This window comes from Eurytemora carolleeae, unplaced genomic scaffold (genome assembly GCF_000591075.1).
Source record: "Eurytemora carolleeae unplaced genomic scaffold, Eaff_2.0 scaffold65, whole genome shotgun sequence".
Taxonomy (NCBI): domain Eukaryota; kingdom Metazoa; phylum Arthropoda; class Copepoda; order Calanoida; family Temoridae; genus Eurytemora; species Eurytemora carolleeae.
Genome location: NW_019396032.1, coordinates 99348 through 111176, shown reverse-complemented (window position 1 = coordinate 111176; position 11829 = coordinate 99348). Strand labels below are relative to the sequence as shown.

The window sequence follows — 11829 nt, the reverse complement described above, 5'->3', positions numbered from 1 at the left end:
AATAAAGATCAGATTTGAGTACATTAGTACGAAATGAGGCGGGTTTAAACAGTTGCGCTTGAAAAGTGTAACGTTAACAAATTTCCGAAATATCGAACAGATTATGTAAAAAATTTGTGAAATTAATTTTTCAAATTTTAATAAGCAATACATTCAAGTTTAGAAGAAGTTGCCCAGATCACAACGGTCAGTCATTGGACCAACAGGTTATTAAACTTAGATTTTAATATGAATTTTATTCAACCATTTTAAAAATAATTACGAATATTTATTTTTGCTTTTAGTGCTAAATTTGTTGTAGGCGTGTCCGAGTAGTCGGAAGGTTGACTGCGTATGACCCTGTAACGAGTAGGGGTCGAATAGCAGGTATACCTTCTCTTTTTCTTCTCTTTCAAACATTTATTAAACAGAAATATATCAGTAATGTATGGATATATGCGTAATAAAATATACACATACTAACAAAATGCTTTTTTTTCTCCATAGACTCTGTAAGATGAAATCCGCAAGAAATTTTTATATAATTTTCCTTCATCAGACAAATGTACTTTTGTGAATCAGACATGGAAGTTTACAAATGGAAGGTCATTTGAAAATATGTCGTCATTCTCTTGAAAACAGAAATATGTTTTTAAGGCCCGTTTTTTTATTGTTTCAATACTTATATTCTTCTTAAGGAGAGGGAGAAGGAATTAAGTCTTGTGTAAGGGTTTCCTTCCACTCCCTGTTCGGAGACCCCTCTGGAGAAAGTAGAACCCGTCTCATCAAGGTTGGTTCTCTGCTCCAGGTCCTTGGAGAAGTTGATATATTCAAGAATGAACCAATGGTTACAGCTCATATTCTCAAGGTGACAGATTTAAAGTTACTATGATTAATTTTCTGAACAGGCTGTGTTCAGAAATTAAATATTATTATAATTATCTGAGGACGCACATTAATAATTTTTTTATACAACACAACTTCTTTTAAGTTTATTTCTTACAACTCTGGTTTAACAATTTGTTTTCTACAGGATATGCTTGGATTAGATCCAACTGCACACTTCAGAGCAGTGGATAGAATACAACCCTATCTTCCAATCAATATCAAGAGATATTCGGAATAGATATTAATTAGAGAACCATCAGGTTAGTTTTGCTGTTGAAATAACATTTTCCAATACTTTGATCTGTGAACTTTGGAATGGGATACCTTTAATCCCGATCGCCCAATCTAAAATTCCAATGTTGACACATTGCTCGGCTTCTCTGATTAGCTGAGATATACGCACTTTTGTTGATACAAACTTAGGATTAAATTAATCTTGAAATAAAAAAAAAAGATTTAGCATTGATCTCTCAATATCCACAAAGTTATCAGCTTTGTTCAATTAATTAGTTTCTATGTAAAATGCGCAAAATATAGAATTGTGAATTGCAGACGCTGCTTCAAGATGGTTCGAACAATGCACGTGCTCCAGGAGTCCCCTGCAAATGCGCTGGACCTTTCTAAAGACTTCAGTCATGTAAGTTAAATGGGGTTAAGTGAAATGTTTTAGCATTGGGCGTCCTAGGGGGCTGGGGCTGGGCGTAATTTCAAGTTACCCTCCATTCGTAGAGTGTCAAATAATAAAGAGTTAACGAGATTTCCATGCTAAAAAGTTGTTTTTAAGTGAGGGTCTACATAGAGGTATTTTCTCCGTCCATTAGTTGTAAAATTATGCAAACGACGATATCTTCAACAATATCAATCAGATAACGGGGTGAATCGGGAATGTCGCTTTAAATGTAGGGTCACTTAAAAATACCATGACAGTCCCTTTAAATGTATCTTAAAGTTTCCTCTAAAAGTTTAACTATTTAGATGAAAAATCTATCTGGTTTAAGGTTGTGGTTGCCGGGAGGAACATGATGAAGATCTACAGTATCGAGGAGGAGGAGTTCGTCGAGAAAATAAACCTCGGCGGCGGGAAGAAGGGAAATTACAACTTGAACTGCAACGATGTTGTCTGGTCGCCGATTGATGATCAGCTGATTGCGACTGGGGCGACCAATGGGGCAGTTGTGCTTTGGAACTTGGGCATTACTGGAAAATCAAAGCAGGAGAAGGTGTTTGAGGATCATAAGAGGACTATTAATAAAGTAAGAATAGTAGACAAAACAAAAAATTAAATCAACTGACAAGTTTATATTTCATGCGATTTTTTAGCCTCATTTAAAATAAATTTTTTTCTCCCAATTTGATATTTTTTAGTGCGAAATGTTTGGTTTATGTGTAGAATATAAGGATAAATAAGTAGATTTAAAGGGGGAAAGTACCATATAAGGATTGAACCCCCAAATTTTTAACTAATGTACCCAAAGCTTTGAATATCCCGCTTTCCCCTGGTTTTTATGTTTGTGGAGAAAACATATTGATTACTGAGATATCAAGCTTGGATGTTGAAATCCAATTTTTTATTTTAAATTTCATGAAATTTATGAAATTTACGGGGTTCATTCAAAACGGGTTTGAAATGTAAGGCCTTACTTTAGTCATAATATTATATAATTTTATAAACTTTGATTTGGTTTGATTTAAAGGTTAACTTTCATCCAACAGAGGCCCATAATCTCATCACTGGATCACAAGATGGAACTCTTCGTCTTTTTGATCTTAGAACTGATCATTCACAACCTACTCTAGTCTTTCAATCACATGCAGAGAGTGTCAGGTTAATACCACGTTTTCTTAAAGGGAAGGTTGGGTTGAAGGATATGAGAAGAGTTAAACTGTAAGGTTGAGTTTGGCTTGGAAATAGATGGGAAGTGTTGAAAGAGATGGGAAGGATTTGCTTGAGTTGGCTTTGGTAGGCTTGGGTTGGCTTTGGTTGGCTTGGGTTGAAAAAGATGTGAAAGGTTAGGTTGAATTTGACATAAACAGAGAAAGAATGGTTGAAAGAGATGGAAAGAATTTGATTGGTTTAGTTTTGGTTGGATTGGGTTGAATGTGATGGGAACGGTTGGGTTGAAAGAGAGAGAGGATGGGTCGGATCCAATTAGAAGGAAAGATTAGGTTGTATCTGTTCACATTAGTCAAATTCTTTCTCTGTGAAATAAAATAATAATAAAAAGTTTTCTAAAAATGTAAAGGTTTCTGTTTAAAAAATGTTTTATATAGAGATGTCCAGTTTAACCCTCATCAATACTGGCAGTTTGCAGCAGTATCGGAGAATGGTCAAATTCAACTCTGGGATATGCGAAGAACGGACAGGTAGAACTATTGGGAGAAAAGACACGTAGAACTATTGGGAGAACAGACAGGTAGAACTATTGGGAGAACAGACAGGTAGAACTATTGGGAGAACAGACAGGTAGAACTATTGGGAGACCAGACAGGTAGAACTATTTGGAGAACAGACAGGTAGAACTATTGGGAGAACAGACATGTAGAACTATTGGGAGAACAGACAGGTAGAAATATTGGGAGAACAGACAGGTAGAACTATTGGGAGAACAGACAGGTAGAACTATTGGGAGAACAGACAGGTAGAACTATTGGGAGAATAGACAGGTAGAACTATTGGGAGAACAGACAGGTAGAACTATTGGGAGAACAGACAGGTACAACTATTGGGAGAACAGACAGGTAGAACTATTGGGAGAACAGACAGGTAGAACTATTGGGAGACCAGACAGGTAGAACTATTGGGAGACCAGACAGGTAGAACTATTGAGAGAACAGACAGGTAGAACTATTGGGAGATTAGACAGGTAGAACTATTGGGAGAACAGACAGGTATAATTATTGGGAGAACAGACAGGTAGAACTATTGGGAGAACAGACAGGTAGAACTATTGGCAGAACAGACAGGTAGAACTATTGGGAGAACAGACAGGTAGAATTATTGGGGGTGTGGAGAACAGACTTCTAGAACTTAATGCTTTGCGGAGAACACACAGATAGAATTATTTGGGTTGGATAAAAAAATCAGATATCAACAAAAACAATCTTCTATAAAGCTAGAACATTGCTGAACGACACTATCGTGTTTTAATTATGGGTTCAGCAAGCATGCTGAGGAGGCGGTCAATTAATAGTAAAAAAATATGGACACAGACGTACACTCAAAAAGAAACGGGAGGTATTTAAAAATTAAAACTGTATCTAGATGTGAAAAACACTGGCCAGCACATAGTAGTCTTGTATTTGCCTGTGACTGGCACCCTGAGCAGAGGAACTGGTTGGCTACCGGGGGCAGGGATAAGACTATCAAGGTCTGGGACACGTCCAAGGGGGGACCCAGGCATGAACCTGAACACACCATCTATACCATAGGTATTAAACAAATATGATTAATGGCAGTTGGTGGAGCAAAATAACAAGATCTGTTGAAATTTTATTATGTTTTTTAATATCTGATTCTAATAATAATTCACTTATCGATGCTCCTCATCCTGAGATGGAATTGAAAGAATTTGAGCCGTGGTTTAAATCCGCCCAAACCCGGTTTAAATTAAGCGCCGGCTTAAATCTTGAAACATTTGATACAATTTTAAGTGGAACCAACCATATTTAAACCGTGGCTTACATTTAAACCGCCGCTCAAATTCTTTAAATTCGGCCACTGATTCTGGTATCAAAGCCTTGATTCCTGATTAGGAGTCTAGATCTAATATAAGATTAAAAGATTAAGATAATCTGGAGATTAACAAACGATTACGATGAAGCATTAATCTCTATATCCACAATACAAGAGTTTCCACCTCTCAGCAAATATTCTGATGATCCCCGCTGCTAATCCTTTATCCTGATCCTGAACCTGATATGATAGTAATACCTAAACCTTAATTGCTGATCCTAATCAAGATCAAGATATTGATTTTAATATAGAATCTTTGATCATGATCTAAACCTCCCCCTAACCTGATCTTGACAAAGATGCTGATTCTGATACATAATCCTTATCCATGATTTGAACCTTCTCCAGGGAGTAAGGAATAGAAGGGAGATATAACTGACGCGGTTCCCCCTACCATATGATTATACATGCTTTGCAGACGGGTACTCCATTTGAATAAGAAATATTTGTCTGTGTCTGATGTACAATTACCGCGTAAACAATAACATTTTCTGAATGTTACATATACAAATGGAGTACCGTCTCTAATTCCTAATCATGGTATTTCCCTGTCAAGGTTCTGTCGGGAGGGTAAAGTGGAGACCTCAAAGGAAAGATTATCTGAGTAGTTCCTCTCTAGTCGTGGATTCAGCTATTCATGTCTGGGATATTAAACGACCATTCGTTCCATTCGCATCTTTTGATAATCATAAAGTAAGTTCTTTTAACTTTTGTTTTGTTAATCATAAAGTAAGTTCTTTTAACTTTTGTTTAGTTAATCATAAAGTAAGTTCTTTTAACTTCTGTTTTGTTAATCATAAAGTAAGTTCTTTTAACTTTTGTTTTGTTAATCATAAAGTAAGTTCTTTTAACTTCTGTTTTGTTAATCATAAAGTAAGTTCTCCTAACTTTTGTTTTGTTAATCATAAAGTAAGTTCTTTTAACTTCTGTTTTGTTAATCATAAAGTAAGTTCTTTTAACTTTTGTTTTGATAATCATTAAGTAAGTTCTTTTAACTTTTGTCTTGGTAATCATAAAGTAAGTTCTTTTAACTTCTGTTTTGATAATCATAAAGCAAGTTCTTTTAACTTCTGTTTTGATAATCATAAAGTAAGTTCTTTTAACTTTTTTCTTGTTAATCATAAAGTAAGTTCTTTTGACTTTTGTTTTGATAATCATAAAGTAAATTCTTTTAACTTTAGTTTTGATAATCATAAAGTAAGTTCTTTTAACTTCTGTTTTGATAATCGTTAAGAGCGTAATTTCAAGTTATTCTCCGTGCATAGATGACAATGCCCAATTCGCAACTTGGTCTGATCTTGTTTAGATTATATCTATGTTCTGTTTTTTAAACAGTTTATTTCATATGTAGTTTCTCTGCAAAAATATAGATTTTATCTATGTTTTTTTTACGGTTTATTTTCATATGTATTTTCTCTGCAAAAATATAGATTTTATCTATGTTTTGTTTTTAAACAGTTTATTTCATATGTAGTTTCTCTTCAAAAATATAGATTTTATCTATGACTTGGGCATTTCTTGCTCATAGAAACGTGGATAATCAGAATTAATAATTTTCGAATCAGAAAAACGACGTTATCTCCAATCAGTAAGATTTCAAGGGTACCGTTGTGTATTGGGCATTGGCATCTTTGCATTGTGGGTCACATGAAATTACGCTTACAAATACTTTTAAAAAGTGGCTTGACTCTTGTGACTGTATTATGTGAGCTAGAAAAATTAAACTAATTGAATAACAAATATTGTTAAGGATGTAACAACAGATATAGCGTGGCGGGGTGATCCACATATAATGATTTCTACAAGTAAAGATGGAACACTCTTTCATCACGTGTTCACTGATGCAGCTAGACCAGGTTAGTAGTTAAACAGCAGCTTTTGACGGGGACTTTATTTAGGGTGGGGGGGGGGGTGATCCCCGTTATAACTCATTAGTTTTATGGGAAGAGTGTTAGCTGATCATTTTGTTTTATTAAAATAATGCAAGGCAGCATGCATTTTACACATTAACTCACAGTGAGAACCATAAAATTGTGGAATTGGAAGACGACGCTACATTAATAATTAAGTGTATTTGATGTTTGAAAGCAATAGTTTCTAGAGTCTTATTAAAACACGTATATAGTGAAATGTGTCTGCTTACACTGCACAATTGCTGTGTCACATGTTCATTGGGTTAATTAAAGTCATAACTAAAAGTCGTATTTATATTCTAGAGGTTACTGGTTCTCACTATATCACAATCTGAAAGATTTTTGCAAGCATTTTTTTAAGGAGATAAAGCGAATCCTGTTGGATTAAGCATGAACTCCCGCGGTGAAATTACTCATGCTTCGCGCCACATGGTTCGAGCAGACAACGCTATAATCCCTCTGCTGGGAAACAAGATGCAGCGGAAGAATATCCCTCTCACTGAATTATTCAGAATGTGTAAAAGTAAACTCTGCCTCTACTCAGCCAGCAAGGTAAGATACTTAGTTTTGGATTTCCAGGGATGGCGAACCGGCCCAAAAAAAAAATTAACGGCGTAATTTCAAGTAAACTTCTTTTCAAATAGTCCTATGCTTGATTTGCAACAGTTGAAACTTTCATCTGAGAAACACTGAGTAGGATATCGTCAGTTTCCCATCTTAAACAGTGTTGAATTCTGACAATTTCCTTCATGTTCATGTTCATGTTCATGTTCATGTTCATGTTCAAGTTCATGTTCATGTTCATGTTCATGTTCATGTTCATGTTCATGTTCAAGTTCATGTTCATGTTCATGTTCATGTTCATGTTCATGTTCATGTTCATTTTAATATTCATGTTCATGTTCATGTTCATGTTCATGTTCATGTTCATGTTCATGTTCATGTTCATGTTCATGTTCATGTTCATGTTCATGTTCATGTTCATGTTCATGTTCATGTTCATGTTCATGTTCATGTTCATGTTCATGTTCATGTTCATGTTCATGTTCATGTTCATGTTCATGTTCATGTTCATGTTCATGTTCATGTTCATGGTCATGGTCATGGTCATGGTCATGTTCATGTTCATGTTCATGGTCATGGTCATGTTCATGTTCATGTTCATGTTCATGTTCATGTTCATGTTAATATTCATGTTCTTAAATCAGCATTTCTCTTTTCTAGAGAAATCACGATTGTAAATAGTCAATGTTCTTTGAGCAGACAATAGTACTGTGGATGGAACATTGACATGCCTCGTCAGATGGAGAATTACTTGAAATTAAGTCAACAGTCCCTTTATATATTTATATTAAGGGTTTATTGTCTGAAGAGGATACTATCCGAGGTATAGCTGAAGGGTACAGGGTTGTAGATGGAACCTTATCAGAGCTCTGCGATATCAACGCCAAGGTGGCGATGAAGATGGGTCGCGAGCAGGTCTCTTTAACCTGGGTGAGTACGATTTAGAACAGGTCGGAATTTATTTTATAACTCTCCCCCCCTTTCCACAGGGTTTGCATAAAAAACACCCAAAAAACCACAATAAAACCCACTTTTAAAAAAAACACCTGTAAGTGGACTTTTTTGGTTTTTTTTGGGGTTTAAAAAAAATAATTATTGCCTTTTCTTCACTCTTAGTACACACACTTCTTTAATTACCGATTAAGGAGTTAAGTCTTCGCCAAAAAGAACCGTAATTTTCTAATCCAAGGGCGTATACAGGGGGGGGGGCATGGGTTGTATGTGTGCCTTTTAAGTATCTTATACTTATGCCTGATATCCAAGAAGCCAAGTGTTATGAATTTACAGTTCGAATTTGGCCCCCCCTCTAGGAGCTCCTAGGGGGGGGGCAAAAAAAATTTTTGCGCTTCGCGCAAATCTTGCCCCTCCCCCACATTTATTTCTGTATACGCCCTTGTTCTAATCCCTACTTTTTGCAACCCAATGTAAATAAAATGGTTCAAGTTTGAAATATCAAAGGTTTACACCATCGGGTTGTAGAGATAGAAGGGATTCGAATATCTGAATTTGTGGCAAAGACTTAATTCTTTTGTTAGATTATCTTAAATGAATTTTTGTCTCTGTAAGATCTTTTTTTCGTAATTGCATTGTTATTGTTTTTTGGTTTTGGTTTTTGTTTTTGTTTTTGTTTTTGTTTTGTTTTTGTTTTTGCTATATTTAATTTTATTCTTTTAATCGTTATTGTTATTTGTTAATGAATATGAACTGATGTCAGATATGTTCTAAAAATATCGCTAACATCCCTTAAAAGAAATTATTGTTGTATCTGATCTTATATCTGGGCCTCACAAGTTTTGTAATTATATATTTACGCCTGCTGGAATGACCGATGATGAATGAACTGATTTATGATACTAGAACTACAGGGTGTCCCACGAAACATGATGGTAGCAATACAACTGAAAAGTAGTCTTTGATCTTTGAATGTATTTGTGACATTCATTAGTCAACCTACTTTAGCATGTAGCAAAATTCTTCTAGTCCAGGCATTTCCAAAGTAAAGCCTGAAAGAATTGTGTTGTCAATATTACCGCAGATATTAAGAATTTCGTTCAGAATTCAATTTTATTAAAGAAACCCAAAATTTTGAAAAGCTTTATTTTTATTTTATTTCCGGAGATAGCGATCACGTCGTCTTGATACTGTCATGTTTCGTGGGACACCCTGTAGGAGAGAGAGCTCGTCTGTAGCCCCGGGCAAACTAAAGAAAGGGGCACCAAAGATACTACATGTGATATTGATCTGAAGATATGTTAAAGTTAAACCCCAGAAGGGCAAAGTCGAGTCCCATTTAAAATCCTTTTTTAACACTGTCACTATACAACCCCCCCCCCCCTTACAATTAAAGTATCTTAGTAGATATAGTAATTAATCTCTCTACGTGCATGAGACCATACAGAGCGTGGGATGTTGGACAAATTATTTAACTGACCTAATCGTTTTAAAAGGTGTTGTAAGGGAGAGTTGACGATTTAAATCTTTCTTTCAAGCTTCAAATTTGTTTGTTTTTAAAAATTGAACTACCGTTTGTTTGTAGACGATTTTGAAAACTATCTACGCCTGCGCTAAGTCTGAGGTGTGTCCTATTTCTGGAGATCTGGGGGCGGGGCAGGATGAGGAGGCCCGAGGGCGTGTCTCCAGGCTAAGGTAGGTGTGTCCTATTTATGTAGATCTGGGGCGGGGCGGAATGAAGAGGTCTGAGAGAGGATTTCTAGGGTTAGGTAGCTATCATTGTGTGTTTGTTCGTAATCTTTTCCTTTAGATTTCTTTGAAACTTTAATCAACTTTAAAATCAAAATCAATTTTAAAATTGAATTGTGTCAAAGCTTTTACCCTTTGTCTGATAAAAAAAGTGGACTTTTCGGAGTGAAACAATTTTCACTATTAGTTTTTCATCATAAGCGACATGCGGATTAAGGCTGCAGAGACCATGAAGAAAATTGACAGAAATTAGATGAAGAATCATGATCGTCACTCAAAAAAAAAGTTTTAAAGCCCTGTGAATCGGTCATTTTTTTTATTAACGTACCACCTAAAATTGCGTCAATAGTCCCCTTAAAAAATGCTTAAATATTTAGATCACAGTCTGGGAAACAATCAAACAGGCAACAGTCTAGGAATGTGTCAGGTTCGTACTCGAAATTATTTCACTAATACTTCAACTTGTGGTTTTGTGTATTTTGCATTGCCAAAAGGATCCGTCCCCCAAAAACGGATCCGTTCCAGTAAGTTCTACTAGATTGTATAAATGAACCTTAATTATCTTGTGCATTCCGGTCCAGTAAGTTCTAATAGATTGTCTGTATGAACCTTAATTGTCTTGTGAATTCCGCACAAGTAAGTTCTACTAGATTGTCTATATGCATCTTAATTATCTTGTGAATTCCGCACAAGTAAGTTCTACTAGATTGTCTATATGAATCTTAATTATCTTGTGAATTCCGCACAAGTAAGTTCTACTAGATTGTCTATATGAATCTTAATTATCTTGTGAATTCTACGATTGGTGAGACTCGCTCTCGCAGCCATGTTTCTCTAAGATTGTTTTAAATATAAGGGTGGGGGGAGGGAAGTCCTTGTTTTTTATTTATTGCTGTTCTTGGGAGATTTAGTACGGATTTTGATTAGGATGGTAAGCTAATGTCGAAATGAAGTGAACCTCCATTTCAAGAGTGTCACGTCTGAATCACAACGATACCGTTTTCTATTAGATTTAAAGTTTTTCTGATGAAGAATGAACTAGAAATCATACTTTGGTGATAGAAAACTTTTCATTTTCATTTGCGGTTCTTCAAAAGTGACTCGCATATTTCTTGCTTCAGAAATAATGGCGAAATTATGAGAATAAACCCCACTTCAAGTCAGAAAAAAAAGACGCTATCTTCCACATTATTGCCCAAATTAAGGTTTCAAAGGTACCGTTGTGAATCGGCACTTTAGCAATGGAGGGTTACTTAAAATTTCGTTTGCATTCCCTTTTAAAATTAGCATCAATCTAGAGTATTTTCCCGTTTTTAAATCATCAGTTTCTTGATAGGATATCAAAACTTAAACTTAGAGAAATTCAGTGCTTAGGATTCGGATCCGTTGGATTCGCAAGATTTTGGCTTCCTGGATCCGGATCCGCAAAAATATGCGGATCCACGGATCCGGATCCAAGGGGTAAAATATCAACCAAAAACTGCAAAAAAAAAACTTTTTTCTCCTAAAATCCAAATCTGAACTTTTGAAAAAAGCGAGATTATAAAAATTTCCTCATTTCTAATTGGTTTTAGAATAAAAATAAGCGAGAAAAATAAAACAAAAAATTTGAAAATTATTTTTGTTATAAAAATTCAGTAAATCTTAAAGAAATGACCTGGATCCGGATCAGGATCCATTTTTTTCCAGTGCGGATCCAAGATCCGGATCCGCATCAAAATTAAATAGATCCTAAGCACTGGAGAAAATACTAAAAGATTAATAATGGGTACACTAGGAGTAAGAGAGAGAGAGGAATATAATGTTTAGGGAACAGCTCTGAGAGCGAGAGTGAATCTGAGAATGAGAACTGCAGAACTTTGACTGATATTGCTAGCGGATACACCATTGCAACCATTACAGGAGATTTCTTTGGGGACGCAGAGCTTGCTGGTCAGTTTATATTTTAACCTTAGCTTGTAGAGTCAGTTTTATATCTAGCTTGCCAGTCATTTTCTTTTATCTCTTGCTTCCTGGTTAGTTTTCTTTTATCACCATCTTACCTGTTAGTTT

The 11829-nt window shown here is 35.4% G+C and overlaps 1 protein-coding gene across 1 annotated transcript in view; it reads left to right on the top strand.

Annotated features, from left to right (window-relative positions):
• The first annotated feature begins 678 nt into the window (after window positions 1-678).
• The window catches only part of LOC111697073 (GATOR complex protein WDR24), a 31034-nt gene continuing 19883 nt past the window's right edge, over window positions 679-11829 (top strand). The window contains exons 1-14 of the mRNA XM_023466951.1: window positions 679-769; window positions 1013-1127; window positions 1420-1504; window positions 1866-2120; window positions 2562-2692; window positions 3139-3231; window positions 4130-4296; window positions 5157-5293; window positions 6351-6456; window positions 6875-7065; window positions 7870-8007; window positions 9614-9723; window positions 10155-10204; window positions 11587-11709. Coding sequence (XP_023322719.1) covers window positions 1433-1504; window positions 1866-2120; window positions 2562-2692; window positions 3139-3231; window positions 4130-4296; window positions 5157-5293; window positions 6351-6456; window positions 6875-7065; window positions 7870-8007; window positions 9614-9723; window positions 10155-10204; window positions 11587-11709 — 1573 coding nt within the window. The 5' untranslated portion in view covers window positions 679-769; window positions 1013-1127; window positions 1420-1432. The remainder of the gene's footprint in view (window positions 770-1012; window positions 1128-1419; window positions 1505-1865; window positions 2121-2561; window positions 2693-3138; window positions 3232-4129; window positions 4297-5156; window positions 5294-6350; window positions 6457-6874; window positions 7066-7869; window positions 8008-9613; window positions 9724-10154; window positions 10205-11586; window positions 11710-11829) is intronic.